We start from the raw sequence: 17,115 nt of genomic DNA, 5'->3' as shown, positions 1-17,115 counted from the left end.
CCACCTATCACGTGAGTACAAATGTGCTGCGAAAAGTGGGTGGCTCGCTTGTGAGCCACCTTGGGGATTACAGTCGTGAGTACATATACCTATATACCTTAAACAATCTTTAAGCAGTCACTCGCTATTCAGTAGTAACTTGCATGGATCTCACACATTTTTGACAGGCGAGCGACGCTGCCGGTGGTGATACGGTAGCTGGAAGGATGGAGTTTTATCAGTGGCTTTCCCGTTACTAAGTCAATGTATCAGGCAAACTGATCAACGCTCACTCTGAAATCAGGAAATATGAAACCCGAGGCTCGTGAAATTCAAGCCTGTATTAATATCGCACTAGTATTAAGCTACATAATTTAAGTTTACATAAGAATTCTTAACTAATTTTCCTATTTATAGCCTCTGTAGAATACGGTGGATAAAATGGTAAATACTTATCCGTATTCAAATACAAACGCAGAAACTAAATTCTGAGATCTAGAAACATTCATGTCATTCTCCACATGGTAAGCTGATCTTGAGACAGAAACTGCCGCTTCGGTTCTGGTCCCAATTTATTGGCCTATCGCAAGATACCATCACCTACTGTACCACTGAACGCATAAGGACTTATTTATTCGATTTATTCCAATCGATCCCACAAAAAATCGAGATTTATTTCGAATGCGGGAATGGGATGGCGATAAAAATGTCGGCGGCACTTTCAAATCTAACAGAATTTAAAGTTATCGGAGATTTAACAAACAAATAAGTATAATATAATATAAGTAAGTTACTAACTATATTATACATTTGATACATTTCTGTTTAATCTCTGTAACAAAATTGAGTTACTCGTTTGATTTTAGGATTAGGTTAGTTTACCTATCCTTAAGTAAGAAAAATTATAGTTTTCACATGACCCACATAACGGAAAATTATTTATCACACAATAACTTACTGATGGTAAAACTGTATCATATATAGCTGGTATCCAGTGGACATACCTGGAAATAGAAAAAAATATATAAGACATATCGAAGTAAGGAAAAACGATTGGTTCATTGGAATTTGGACGTGACTGCATTTTACGAGTTTATCTACGTAGATAAAGAAACCCATGCAACTGCGGCTGGTATGTATATACCTACACGGGAAAAACAAAATGGATATTGCCGCTGATGTCATAAAGGACAAGGTATTGAAGATGCATATGGCTCATACGACAAGGTCGTAAGTCCATGTCGAGGTGACGAACAATTAACATGGGTATGATTGTGTTTGCTATTTTTATCGATACTGGTATGATATGTATAATGTTCCGTGTTTGGTCGTCAATTTTGTGTTGTATTCTAAAGGAGTCTACACACCAAACCCGCCGACCCGCCGACACAGCCCGGCGGCTTGGTGTCGGCGACTTTGTTTCAAGAATCATGTCGGCGACTCGTACCCGCGCGTGCAAGTCGGCGGCATGGCCGGCGACTTGCGTACGCGCACGCTCAGTTGCCCGCCGACACTCCACGTTCGTACACACTGCAATCACTAACTAAAATAGTTGTACTGATTTCTTGCCGCCGACTAACTCACCGACACAGCCCCATGACACATGTTGGCGGGTTGGCGGGTTTGGGTCGCCGACACCAAGCCGCCGGGCTGTGTCGGCGGGTCGGCGGGTTTGGTGTGTAGACTCCTTAAAGATGACGGAAAGATATTGAATCTTGAAAGGTGCCCCTTTATTATAAACGCAAACACAGAAAAAGTTACGCGAGAAAAGGTTTTTTTCTACGTTTTATTCTATTTTAACTGCTCCTAAGTAAGATAAACATGGCTGTCCCCTAATTACATTGGGATTGAACATCGCACTAGCGAATAGATTACGATATGCACCTTTGTATTATTCTATCACACAAAGCAGTGCAGTGCACACATGTGCATGTTTTAAAAATACTAATATAAAACAAGTTTTTTATACAACTAAAGGCCATTTGATATAAAATGCGCTTATTCTAGGATCTAGGTAACTAGTTGACCTTGCAACTTGCAATCTAGGTGTCATCCTACTACATACATACCTTTGTTATTTACTGGCATTATACATTATGCTAAAGGACCTTGATACCTGCGAGGTATTTATTTACTTGATCATTATTGTTCGTTCTTCTTTTGTTTTATAAATACAGATATAAATCATTGAAATTGATCTTTAACAGAATAACTTAATGTCATTCATTTATTGAGGAAAGTCTCATTCTTAAACCTCACAAACTTTGCAAAACATGCTCATGCTCACAGAAATTTTCTCTCCCGCAACAATCCCGTCTTAGAAAATACACACTTCAGTCTGGAATCTTCCTTTTTGTTTGCTTGTAGTCAGGTAAAAAAAGACGCATTTTCCTCCACCATTCACGCTCTAGCCACCGCCACTCCATTGAAGTTCCTGGACATCATCACACGGCCAGGAATGCTGGGAGTCGCATCCAATTAAACACATCAGCTACAAAGAAACGCCAGGAATTATGACATTTATGTCCGTAAGGGCGGCTGGACAGATCTGGGAGGGAGATGTAATATACATGGTGGCTTAGGTAATCCAATTTGGTCCGGTAAAACTGTTATAGGTATTTCGGGAAAAATCTACCATTTTTTTTGTATTGATGGGAAATAAGTATAATATGTCACAGTGTTTTGATTTACTTTTACTGCCAAATAATTATATTGACTTGCCTATGGTAGGTACTTTAGTTTGCCGATTTTTATACCGCACCCATACATTTTCTCACCGATCAAAAATAATTTTTATAGTCTAAAATATTATAGCTAACTCGAGAGTTGCGGCTTTAATAGCAGCTGGACTAGTATAATAACAATTTACTTCGCTTCATTCTTAACTTGGTTCCTAACGCCGTGCCATAAAGGCCATAATGCAAACAACAAAAAGTAAAATGCTGCAGGCATGCAGTCGGGAAGCTGTCAGTATGTCCACGGAATGCCCGGAAATAATATCGCCGCATAGTTGGAGGAGTTTTACTGCAACATACGTTCGTAGAGGGGATTATCTTTTTGCGCTTCAGTTCTTGGGAATCATATTGGATCTCTGAAAAAAGTATGGTGTTATATAAATATAAAAATATAACAGTTGGCAAGTCCTAGGTAAGTATATCTGTTTGTATTATTTTAGCATGGTTGCACCGTACTAATAAGCCATTCGGCATTAGATAATATCTGCGATATAATATATAAGTAAGTACAACATTATATTATTATTTATAATCTTAATGTTTCTACTGCTCCTACACAAGCTAATAAAAATTAAACATAAAAACTTTTAACACCTTATCTGTAATATCGCATTACCATTTCAAGACGAGCAAAGCCATAAAATATAACAGGTCCCATTTATTTTATTTTAAAGAAACTCACATTTAGTTACGGAATGATAAAAAAATGACAGTCAACTTAAAATAAAGCAAACTTGCAACAAATTGACAGTATCTTCGGATGAACTAATTTATGTGAGTGATAGTAAATTTTATCCCTAGGTTGGTTCACTTTAGGTTTAAATTGCTGTAAGCAAGATTCTTGGAATTTGTACTTGTATTTTTTTCCACTATTTTATCAATGAAATGCCATTAGCTCACTCTGTCACGCTGAAATAAATCTGTCAAAGATTGTACGTGCAAATGTTAAATGTTATTTTTTTATTGCATTGCGAAAGCGGGAACCCGATTGCATCAAAATTATTTGTTGAATACCTAGGTATGTATTCCAGGGCTTAATGAGATCCATACTTTGTATTTTTTATATAACGTGTGGTATTATTATTCTGCGGTATCCGTACAGATCTATCCGTACGATCATCTTTCGTATATTTAGGTAGTACTGATACGAAAATCGATTTTGAGTTCTGTTCTGACGTTTAAAACTCAGGTACCTAGATATAAATTTCCAAGATCTTTTTAACAACACACTGTATACTAGAAGCTACTGAGTTTACAATAACTTATCGGATTATAGGTGTTCGTGAATCGTGCTTATATTTTCGTGCTCTAATCAGAGGTCGGACATTTAAGTTGGTACATTTTGTAATTGCAATACGCTCGCGATCTAAAATGGGCGTATGCAAAAACGCATTCTCGGTCAAGGTTATTTGAGTTAAATTAGTACTTATTTACCCAGTAACATCGACGTAGAAAAATGCTCAGTAAGTATTTTTATGTTAAGGTTTTTTTAGTTAAGTAATTACAAAAATGAACCATATTTTTTTCTTCTGAAACCTACTACATTTTACACATGTAAATACTCGTAACAAGAATTATCGCTTTTCGATTATTTGTTTCCAAGAGAATTTGACAGATGTTTTTCACATGATATAACCAGTGTTTATTTTACCATTTATCAAACCCATAATCTTTTGTTATTTTCAGATAAGAACGTTGAACACTACCATAATAATTATTAAAATGTTATGTTTGTTAGTTTGTAAGAAAGTAAGTTAGTTTGTAAGTTCTATGTTGTGCTTCTTACAAGTCACAGCTAGATGGTAACTGAACCACTTTTGACATTATATTATGAAAAGTAAAAAATATATCATGTATCTAGTAATTTATTGATTTACACAAACAATATATTATTATATCATTGCATATTACTTCCTACTTTATACAGTATACTTCATAGTAAAAAGGTCACGTGACCAACAAAATTTTTCGTGCATTGCACAAAGTCTTTTTTGCGTGCATTTTCAAAACATATAGAATAAAATTTGTTCAGAATGACCCCCTGAGGGCTTAGTAACACTCTGTATAAAACACAGGACGAGAAAACCTAGATATCCTGCGTCGATATAAAATCAAATAAAACATAATAATATGAAGACGAGTGAATCTAGCAGCGAAAAGCTAGTTGCAGATAAGTGAAAACAACAAACAGAATCTCACACGACACTCAAACAAGTGCACACGAAACATAAACTGTACTACGCTCCATGACTCTGATGACCTCGACGCTATGACTCATAGCAAATATTGTGATACGTCATCGCATGACGTCACACTAGTGTGCTGTGTGCAACTATGGATTTGCAATGAATGGAGGATTTCGGAAGTGGGTCATGCAAGTTGTATGCACATCTGTGACCCTGATGGGTAGGCGGAGGCTGTGGATGTGTGGATGGACGTGATACCTATAGTTATTTTTGCATCGCGACGTTCAATCACACAATAAATATCCGATTTACAGGAAATGAATGAACAGTATCAGATTTACAAGATTCGTTTTTATTTCGCAGTTTGTACAGCCAATTTTCAACACAACTAGAAACTTAAAAATTAAGGTCTATGATTGGCGGAATTGTCTTTGAGCAGGACAGTAAAGTTTTTTAAAGTTCTTATTTGATGATAGAGAAGAATCTTACATCCCAAATGATTCTTACTGTTAAAAGACCAAAAGACATTCAAGAAAAATCCAGACTTTCCAGAACATTCGAACGAAGGCATTCTGGAAACCGTTTCCATTCCACACGTCACCAAAAGCCTTTACTTCACACGGCACGGTTTTCCACACGTCACGAATCAAGTTGCGCGCGCCACTCACTACTCATTCTGATATAAACAATCGTAGCGGTGAAGCCCTTATCAGTCATACTCGAGCGGTTTTATCGTGTGTGTGAAAGTGATAGTGGAACTGAGATTCAAACGTGCGTTCTATTTTTGAAAAAGGTAAGTTTTTCTGCTGGAATTATTTGTGGCCAGGATAGAAATGTGTGTTAATTTTATTTTTCTTATATTTTGCTAGCAGCCTGATAGAATGTTTTCGTGTGTTGACGCTAAGTGTCCTAACTTAGTGGTAATGTTTTCGTCCCATCCCGTGTTTACTTATTCATTGCATCGTAGTATTAGTTATCGCTTAGATATTTGTGTTTTGTTTGACCAAATCGTATCAGTTTATGTTCGTTAACTTATTAGTTACTTAAACAGATTGCTTTATCACGATTATTTATTTACATTGTTAACCTTACGGCCACATTACTGAAATTCCAACGGTGACATAAATATTTATTGTATTGGTTTAAGTTCAAATTATCCTTTTACGGTTTATTTATGATTGATTTGATTACTCATGTCCAGTGGCAATTGTACTATAGATTTTCATTACATAGGTACATGAATGGTATGTTGGTAGGTCTTAATAAAACCGGGGATATTATAAGTAAACTTTAATCTATCAACTCAATTTACTAACAAAACATCTCTTGTTACAGTCAACCAAAACGAAAATGTCTTGCTGCAAGAAACCCACTAAGACCATGTCTTGCGACAACTCCAACTGTCTCTGCATCGAGACTGCTGGCCGAAGCTGCCTCTGTCTCACTACTGACAAGAACGGTCGTGTCATCGAGTGCAAGAACTGCGTGTGCAATGGTTCCAAGTGCTGCCCCATGACTTCTGGCCAGGGCACCTGTCGATGCCTCTGTCGCAGTGAATCCAAAGTCTGCCGTAACTGCTCGTGCTCTAAGACCAAGAGCAGCTGTGAAGACTGCCAATGCGTTGGAAAAAGCTGCGTTTGCATCAAAACTGATGGAAAATCTTGCATCTGTGTTTGCAAGAATGAAAAAGGCGAAATAGTTACATGTGATGACTGCTCGTGCTCTGAAGAAGGTGGATTGAAGAAATGTGGCAAGTGCGAGTGTAAGAAAGACAAGGGTAGCTGTGAAGACTGCCAATGCGTTGGAAAGAGCTGCGTTTGCATCAAAACTGACGGAAAATCTTGCATCTGCGTTTGCAAGAATGAAAAGGGAGATATTGTGAAGTGCAATGATTGTGCTTGCACTGATAGTAACGTCAAGAAGTGCGAAGACTGCAAGTGCAGTGGCGCTAAGAAATGCGGAAAGGATGCTTGTGTTTGCATCAAAACCGATGGGAAACCTTGCATCTGTGTTTGCAAGAATGAAAAGGGAGAAATCATAGCTTGTGATGATTGCGTTTGCACTGGCGGAAAATGCGGGACATCTTCAGCTGGTGAAAAGAAAACATGCTCTAAATCAGAGTGCATCTGCATTTCTACGGGTGGAAAGTCTTGTCTCTGCCTCTGTACTGATGAAAAAGGGAACATCAAGAGTTGCGATGATTGTGAATGCAACGATGACAAGTGCGGAAAAGGTGCCTGTGTTTGCATCAAACCGATTGGAAAGTCATGCATCTGTGTTTGTAAGAATGAAAAAGGTGAAATTGTTACATGTGAGGACTGCTCATGCTCTGAAGAAGGTGGATTGAAGAAATGTGGCAAGTGCGAGTGTAAGAAAGACAAGGGTAGCTGTGAAAACTGCCAATGCGTTGGAAAGAGCTGCTTTTGCATCAAAACTGACGGAAAATCTTGCATCTGCGTTTGCAAGAATGAAAAGGGAGATATTGTGAAGTGCAATGATTGTGCTTGCACTGATAGTAACGTCAAGAAGTGTGAAGACTGCAAGTGCAGTGGCGCTAAGAAATGCGGAAAGGATGCTTGTGTTTGCATCAAAACCGATGGAAAACCTTGCATCTGTGTTTGCAAGAATGAAAAAGGAGAAATCATAGCTTGTGATGATTGCGCTTGTACTGGCGGAAAATGCGGGACATCTTCAGCTGGTGAAAAGAAAACATGCTCTAAATCAGAGTGCATCTGCATTTCTACGGGTGGAAAGTCTTGTATCTGCCTCTGTACTGATGAAAAGGGGAACATCAAGAGTTGCGATGACTGCTCTTGCTCAGAGACAGAGGGATTGAAGAAATGTGGAAAATGTGAGTGCAAGAATGACAAGGGTAGCTGTGGAGACTGCCAATGCGTTGGAAAGAGCTGCGTTTGCATCAAAACTGACGGAAAATCTTGCATCTGCGTTTGCAAGAATGAAAAGGGAGATATTGTGAAGTGCAATGATTGTGCTTGCACTGATGGTAACATCAAGAAGTGTGGAGATTGCAAATGCAAGGCTGATAAGGAATGTAAGAAAGATGGTTGTGTTTGCATCAAAACCGACGGGGCTAAATGTATTTGTATTTGCGAGAACAAAGATGGAAAGATAATTCGATGCAAGGAATGCTCCTGTGAGTAGGGCATGAAGGCAAATAAATATTGTTAATACATAATATTATAACTACAATATGTATTGTATTGTTTTCAAGTAGTGAGTAGTTCGTTCACTTATATGTGTAAGAATCTTGAATTGTTAACCTAATATTGGAACCATTTGGCAAAATGTAACCCTTCAAACTTTTTTTCTTAGATTTTAGATTTGTTTCGTAAATAATTCTGTACTTAATAAAGAGTATGTAAAATAATGCATTCATGTTTCATTGATAAATATCTTATTGTATATAGAATATAAGCGGGTATGTAATAGCTTGAGTCGTTTAGCTACTCAGTAAGATAAGCGCAATCTGATAGCTCATCTACGTAAATGCAAAACGTCGTAGTTCCTAATTTGATATTTAATAATAAATAATAATAAATAATAAATATGTGGGGACATCTCACACACGGCCATCCGACCCCAAGCTAGGCAGAACCTGTGTTATGGGTGTCAGACAGCGGATATATCTACACAAATACATAGATAGATAGATACTAAATATAAATATCAACACCCAAGACCCGAGTACAAATATCTGTCCTTAAACAAATATCTGCCCCAGCCGGGAATCGAACCCGGGACCTTCGGCTCAGTAGTCAGGGTCACTAACCACTACGCCATTCGGTCGCCATATTTAATTACCACACCCACGTAATCATAATACAAAATTATAAGAGTAGTCTACTCGTGACGTGACATATTATAAGGGTACCTTGCTGGCAGTGTGTTTTTGTTATTAAACCGAAAAAGAATGTGAAAACCGATGCAAACATTATATTTTTAAATATTTTATTTAACTATAATAATGTAAAAAAATCGTAATTTATTAGAAGTTAATTTTCATAAATACCCTTTAGTATTTGCCCAAGGTAACAAGTAGCTTAAATTTTTAGAACACGACAAAATACTGCGTACTAACTTTAAATGTACCTACATAAAGTTCTATCACACAAAATACAGAGGTAATTTAATTTATTAATATTAATACACACATTTAAGTGCAAAAATACTGCCTAATCTACATACTTAATTATACATAATAATAATAAAGCGAAATAGTTGATTTCCGGTCTGTTTTGCAAATAGTTCAAGGTCCCAGAAATCGGTTCGTTAATGCTATTTTTTTTAATCATTTCAATGACATTTAACGTACAATTGTTGTTTCGTGCAAAAATATTGTGGCCTGCAATGTGGAAAGGAAGATGAAATTACTCGACATAAGTTTTCAAAAATGTTAGTAGTAGTTAGAGTTCATCTATAATATCCTTTTATATAATAAATCTATATTTAATCAAAGAGTGCGATTTTTCAAAGACTTTTTGATAAAAAATAAATGTGCGTAAAGAACGGTACGGCTTAAATATATTATATATCCGTTCCATTTCCGTTTTATTTCATGAATTTATATAGCCGGAAGCGGAACTTCAACCATTGATATATTTGAATTTTGTTGAATACTTTTGACACATTGTATCCCTAAAAAGTTTCGTCTTACGTCATCCGATAGTGAACATTGAAGCAGTGCACCTCAGTAACCTACTCTACAATCATTACCTTACTACCTTAACTGTTCCTATTCACCCGATTCTGTCTGAAAACCGATCAATAATAACAAATCGATTATTGACATCAAAGCAAAAAGCGACGAAACGGGAATGTGTGAAAATATTCACACAACACGAGAACTATTTTACTTGTGCCGTTTTGATAATCGAAAATAGTTGTTAAAGGTAAGGTTGTTAAGAGTGTAACAGTGTGTTGGTTGTGAATCGAGGGAATACGGTCGTATCGACGACGTCGGTTTAAACGGGTGAGTCTTGTTCCCACTAGACGCAGTTTTAGACCAATGCCCTTATTATAAAACGTAGACTAAAGATAGATCGAGTTTAGAACAGTCCAGAGATTTCATACAATATAGTAGTCTAAACTTGGGTTTAAACCAGAACTATCCATTTTTTTATTATTGGGGATAATGACTTACAGTTAGGTAAGACAAAGGTGTAGGTTTGGTGTTTTAAAAGAGCTCTCTTTGATTAGTCGTGTTAATTGTAACACCAAAGAGGTGACACAGAATCAGAATTAATTTAATAAAAAGAGATTACAACACCAACACTGACTCATATATAGTAATTATGTTTTTTATTTGCTTCAAAACGACAGAACATTTCTTTTTCACGAATTTCAGAATTTGTATAGAACAGAATTTATTTAGAACGCACTTCCCATGACAGCATGTCTTTTATCCCACAGATAGATATTATCCAGACGTAGTGAAGCAGGCTCTCTAACGGAAACAAACCCGGGACCTCAAACGAAAGTTGTCAAACGGGCGATCAGCGCAGAGACGGTCAGCTTAAGTAAATATTAGTAATCACACGGTAATCACTCGGTAATCAGTGATTACACTAAATGTTACAGTTTCTTGTTACGGTTCTGCATAGCGGTGCTTTATAACATGCTGCTACTTTGTATGTGAGCATTAAATCTTTGCGTCGAGTTAAGGTTAAGACGCATTGCATTCAGTATTCTGCGTATACAGGGTGTTGCAAAATTGGTATACTAAGCCGAAACCTACATGTGCAGCATGTTATATCTAAGCCCAAAACTGAAATCAGAATTTGGAAATTCGCGAATTTTTTTTTTCCATTGTAAAAAGTCACGTGACCAACAAAGTTTCTATGGAAAATGTTTTTTTTTTTCGCGAATTTTCAAATTATGATTTCGGTTTCGGGCTTAGATATAACATGCTGCATATGTAGGTTTCGGCTTAGTATACCCTTTTAGCAACACCCTGTAGAAATTCACTCAAGTTCATCCACGTACGATACCGATATTTGGATCCTTACTTTTAAGTGAAGCTTATGCGTAATCACAGTGACTGGCTTCTACATGCCTAGTTTATAGGCCCTTCATACATCCTATACGACATTAAAAGTAATTGGAACCCAGAGTTATAAGTGATTTGGTAATGCTATGGCTGGACAGGCGGGCGTCTTGCTTAGCGCAGCAAAAATCTTTGTAAGCTCATCGTTAAATCTCATGAACGTCTATCATAAGTAACTAGGTAATAAGTTTATGAAAAAACCCTATTTTGCATATACGCCGAATAGGTTTTACTAATATATTTTCAAGATTATGCCTCAAAATTCGTTTCGAATATACAATTGGCTGTGATTTTTCTTTCGTTTCAGCTATCCTAACTAATATTATTAATGCGAAAGTAACTGTGTCTGTCTGTTACTTTTTCACGCCAAAACTACTGAACAGATTTGAATGAAATTTGGTATTCATATGGTCTAAAGCCTGAGAAAGAACATAGGCTACTTTTTATCCCAGAATTCCCACGAGAAAACTTTTTAAGGCGAAGCGAAGCTCGCGGGAACAGCTTGTTATTTATGAACGTAAAACATGTAATGTAGAATATTAGCTCAGTGCTTAGCACAGTTCTACTCAAAGATCGATCAAGTAAAGTACTCGTAGTATTTGACATGGCACAGATATGGATGGGTGACCGTTTAGCATCATGACTAAACGATATATCGTTAAGCTGAGTCAGTCATGTGCTATGATTGACCAGTTTGATTAGTCGTGTTGGCGATAGTGTCAATTTGTATGAATATGCGTTTTGCGTGGTCATAGAGAAATTAAGTGGTGTGGCTTCTCTTGTGAATAGGAGTAAAGTGGCTTGGGTAGATGATAATAGTAACTCACATAAAGTGTCATAATAATATTAATTTCAAATGGACTAACTGAAACGTGTCTGGAAAAATACATGAAATGAATGAAAAATTATTCAACCAATCTGATGCAAAATAAAGAAAAGCTTATAAGAATTCAAATCCTAACTAATATTATAAATGCGAAAGTAACTGTGTCTGTCTGTCTGTCTGTTACTCTTTCACGCCAAAACTACTGAACGGATTTGAATGAAATTTGGTATACATGCGGTCTAGACTTTGGGAAAGAACATAGGCTACTTTTTATCCCGGAATTCCCACGGGAATACTTTTTAAGGCGAAGCGAAGCGCGCGGGAACAGCTAGTAAATAATATATGTAAACCTACACGAACAAATAAAAAAACTACGAACAATAAATAATTGGAAAAAAGTAATCCCTATGCTTGGAAATCTGGGATGATTTTTTGTTGTAATCTTGCTGATTACATTTAAGTAAAATAAACTCGTAAAAGCCATATATAGGGTACCTACTCCTAATAAAAAATCGTGGATATACCTAACAGGACCGTGAAACTTAAAATGGAGTAAACCTTGCAGTGGGCAGACATAAGTTTTCCTGTACCTCCTGTAGGTTGGCTGGTAGAAAATGCTCTTAGCATTAAGCCCTCTTTTTGGACATTTATTTTTTATATTTGTGCAATAATGAATTAAATAAATAAATAAGCTGAATAAGACAAAGAACAACAACAAATACCTGATAGAATATTAAAGGTTTCCACAAAGGAATGGATTATTGGAAGAGGAAGTCCATCATTTAGAACTACATAACTATCATAAATTAAGAGGGTAAACCTTTTGACTTAAAATACAATGCGCACAATAAAATTATCAGCCATAAATATGTATGTTTTTCAATAGAGGAAGGTAGTCGGCACCATTGCCTGGTAAATATTGGCTGATCGTTCGAAGAATCTAGTTTTTGTGGACATAACAGTTCCGAGAATGGGTGCATGGCACGAGCCAAAACCATCTTCATAGGAGTGCATACTTGCCAAGAGCCAATATTTTCTTTTAAATAAACTTAAAGTGTGTTTTGTTGTTGTTAACAATTTACTTCAAATAAGCAAATGTACCTTGTCTCGTAATGTATGTATGTATCTCTGGGTGAAAAAGTATTGTACTACGTAAGAACATGGTTTAAGGTAGGCAGTTTCACATACTCTTAAAAAACCTAACTTCCAGGATTACTTACAATATTTTAAAGATAATAAATATGGTATAATAAATTTCAACAAAAAAGCAACACATAGAAAAATATTAATAAGAATGAAATATAAATGCAAATGTGTAGACTTAATAAAATGGCATGCGACCTGCGTGGACGCTGGCCGCTACGCTAAACAAAAAAACTTAATCAGATCTTTGACTTGAAAAATAAAAAGAAACAAAAATGGCCGACCTTCGCAAGCACTTTAGTAAACAAGAAAGAGAGAGCGAAAAAAAGGGTAAAACCAAGTTGGGAAGGGCGCGGCGAATTAAAACCCGTTTTCTCACTAATATATTCTTTGTCTTTATACAAAACTGGTCTTGTAGGTCACAGAAGATGCAGATTTTGCGAATATAGAGATAAAAAAATGATGTTAGGCGATAAGAGATTAGGCGCTAGCAATTTGGGATCTTTCTAATGAAAAGATTATTACTTTCACAGGAGGACATCTTAAAATTACAGATATCTAAATATCATTAAGTACTTATGTATATAAAATATATTTTACGAACATAAAGATAGTCGCTGTCTCCTGGCCGACGCAAATATTTTTTAAATACTTGAAGGTATCAGAAATGACAAAAAAACTCGTAATGTAACACGGCAGAAAAGTTAGTGAAGCTTTGCACCTCTGCCTTTATTTTATTATTTTATTTTATTTTATTTTACTATATTAGGAAAACTTAACTAATTTATTTTGTAGATAACAAATGTCAGGGTAGCTTATGTTTCACAAGTTTCCACCTCTAGGTAGATTAGTTAGGTAGTATAGAGAGAGTTAACTAAAGCTATAATTAGACTTAATCTAAAAAATACACATAACTTTATAACAAATAGAGGGAGTTAAATTATAAAGCAAAAAACAAAGACTTACAAAGAAATCAAACTAAATTAAACTAACTAGGTTTATGAGAACCAAAGTAGTCAGAAACCAGGGCCCCAAGTCTACTAAACGCATTAGAGTAAAATTGGATGTCGATTGTATGTCGACAGCATGTCGACAGCGAAAAATGACACATTTGGCAGTCTTGTATTTTTTAAGACCACAGTGTCAGCTCGATGGAAGTTGGATGGAAGCCACCATGAAGCCACTCATATTACATTGAACAAAACGCTAGTCCACTGACAAGTGCCACACCGATATCGTCTCTCGGGTGACAATTTGCGTAGTCCACTATTTATTAACGTTTCCGTCAATGGCTTCATTATGGTTTATCTGTCAAAAATCACCTTTGTGAGGCCATTGAGCAGATACACCTAAGATACACGTTTTATTCAGATGTTGTCAACATGAATTGGAATATTCATTTCAATTTGCGGTGGGAAATGCTATTATTAGCAGACAGAGTGGATAGAGGGCGTCGGGAGTTGAAGGAACGGCGTCGAAATCGCGCCTTCATGAGGCGGAATGTCGATCCTTTCCTGAGTTTGCCGGACTCGGAGTTTGTGAAGACATTTCGCCTCAGTAAGGAATTAAGGATGTGGTGAAGGAGATTGCCACGGATTTAACTACACTGATAGCCAAAGAACGCAGGCTAGATGGTATATCTGTTATGATTAAAGTTTGGAGCCGTCTATAATTTGGCAAAATATAGCTGTACTGGATGGTAGAAGATCTAATACTTATACATATATGTTTCATATACTCATTGCATTGCATTCTTTTAGCCATGTTTTATAACCGACTTCGAAAAAAGGAGGAGGTTCTCAATTCGCCTGTATCTTTTTTTTATCCTCAACTAACAGACAAAACCAAAACAAAACCTCAGAAAAAGGAACCCTGTTGGTCAGAGAACAAAACGATAAATTGTTAAAATGTACTCTGTGTTGTTAAAGTTGACATAAGAAATGCAACATATCGACACGACGAGTTTTTTTTTGCCTGTGGTCTTAATTATACAGCCAGTTTAATATATGAAAAATATATTTAAATGCCATAACACGTCAATTATTGAATTTAAAAAACATCGAATAAGATAAAACACTAATACTTTTAAATAAATAGTGTGGAAAATCTTCAAATTAAGCCCAAGTCGAACGATCCGTGTATGGTGGCTTTACAAATTTGACAAAACCGGCAACACTGATAATATTCCAAGATGACGTCACGATCACCCAGAAGTCATTCTGTGTCAATAGCATTTATATTTTATCGAGACTGGCCGTGAGACGTAGGGACTACCGTTTTTGGGCCAATGACAATGGAGTTGCAATGGAGTCTCTATTGGATATCTTCATTGATATTTTTTGTAACCAATAGCAGACTTGGGGCCCAGCTCATTGGAAATAGATGCTATGCTATTGATAAAAATGTCAAAGTCACTGTGGTCACGCAATATATTATTTAAAAGATTAGGTACACGCCAGAAGAAAGAGTTCTGCCTGTAGTTACTTGATACAAGGGGGACATAGAATAAAGACGGCTGACGAATTTGCTTGGTTGGAGTGAAAAATTTAATTAAGGAAAGCAACTCAGGGCTGTCTACTAAGCCTTTACGCAAAGGAGTGGAAAGACGTGTGTAGGTCACTAAATTCCGGTACTCTGTAGAGACAGGCGAATGTCAAAATCGTCCTTACAACCGGTTGTGAAGTGACCGGACCTACACAACATAATCTGGTTTCGTGGCATATGTGTCACCATCTATGTGCTAATGTTACGCTTATTAAGATCTGCAATCCTAAGAACGTTGGTTTATTTTGATACGGACGTTCTTTGTTTTTTTCTTGCTCAAGATGTTTTGAGTAAGAGTTGTTTTTTTCCATTTTACTACTATAATCCTATGGTGCCTTTTGATTAGAATAGTGATAGATTTGCATTCAGATGATGGGCCTTAGTGTTTGGCTAAGAAAATCAATGTTTTTTTTTAATAATTTGCCCTTCAGACTGAAATTCAACCATGGAATCCAATCATTTTAGATTAGACTACGAGCCCTTGGGCACAATTACAAATGAACCTGACTTCCATGATCCAAAAAACATGAAAACGAGAATTTGCCTAAAAAATTGATTTAACAGAATACCTATGGGTGTTGAGGCAGGGTTTCCACAAGTAGACCACAGAGCAGAACCAGCCAAATTAAAAAGCAATGTTTACAAGTCTGAACCAAATCATAAGGTGACAACCAAATACGTAAATCATTCTAGATTCAACAATCATCTTAATCAACAAGGTTCTACTAAAGGTCGAGTAGCTCTACACTGCCAAGTGTGCCTCCTACTGCCAGCCCTGAATGTGTCAGGTGGGTGGACAGTGACGTCACCGTGTGGGACGCATCAGGTGGACCGAATATGGAACAGGAGAATTCGCGTCAACGTTCAAATGGTGATGGCATCCAGTTGTACAGTCAGCCATGAGCCCCTTATCCGAACGGAGAGTAGTTTGTAAAAATTGACGTTCATCAGATAAAAATATATTTATACGATGAATAAAAACATTTGATTTTGACTTGGACTTTGATTTTGTCTTCTCCTTCATTTTTAAAGTAATTTTATTCTATAGCAGAATATTGTTTGAAGTCCTCTTTCAAAAAACCTAAATCGAAGACAATTTTGAAAATTTTGTAACAGATCACGTACTAAAGAAGTAAGTTTTTTATAAAGAAGAACTTTTATGTTATGACGAACAAACATTACCATAGCTTAGTTTAATAATTTAACCTATTTATTAACACCTGTGGAAAAAATATTCGTATTTGTCAACCTTCGAAGGCCGAACATAATAATGACAAACGGACCGTCATACAAACATTACTTCATTAAACATCTGTAAGGAACCCACAAGCCCTTATTCGGTCCGCAAACATGCGACAAACCATAATGGAGGCATTGTTGACTCCTACGCAAGTGTGCGGCCGACCTTGTCTTATGAATAACTAATATGACTGGTTTAGTCTGGTTGGGACACAGGCGAAGTATCGAATTTTACAATACGAAATTGAATTATTAAAATTTTGAGGTTAAATTTAGAGATTGTTTCAATCTGTATTTTTTCTAAGATTCCTATTCTATCGAAATTTCCTGATGATCTCTTAAATATGTTAAAACTGTTGTAAGTACCTACTGTAATTTTTACTAATGTACATAGGTGCT

At 36.4% G+C, this 17,115-nt stretch overlaps 2 protein-coding genes across 2 annotated transcripts in view; one reads left to right on the top strand and one right to left on the bottom strand.

Annotated features, from left to right (window-relative positions):
• The window catches only part of LOC105383736, a 121,262-nt gene that overhangs the window by 87,625 nt on the left and 16,522 nt on the right, over positions 1 to 17,115 (bottom strand). The window lies entirely within an intron of this gene.
• LOC105383738 (balbiani ring protein 3) lies at positions 5,558 to 8,290 on the top strand. The gene is made up of 2 exons (XM_011553831.3): positions 5,558 to 5,693; positions 6,236 to 8,290. Exon 2 carries the CDS (start codon positions 6,251 to 6,253, stop codon positions 8,060 to 8,062), a length of 1,812 nt encoding a protein of 603 aa, XP_011552133.3. The 5' UTR covers positions 5,558 to 5,693; positions 6,236 to 6,250; the 3' UTR covers positions 8,063 to 8,290.

The sequence above is a fragment of the Plutella xylostella genome, chromosome 29, assembly GCF_932276165.1.
Source record: "Plutella xylostella chromosome 29, ilPluXylo3.1, whole genome shotgun sequence".
NCBI lineage: Eukaryota > Metazoa > Arthropoda > Insecta > Lepidoptera > Plutellidae > Plutella > Plutella xylostella.
This window is presented reverse-complemented; position numbering and strand designations above follow the sequence as displayed.

What these genes read in the sequence shown, in the direction of transcription:
- LOC105383738 (XM_011553831.3), top strand. Translation starts at nt 6,251, where the DNA reads ATGTCTTGCTGCAAGAAACCCACTAAGACCATGTCTTGCGACAACTCC.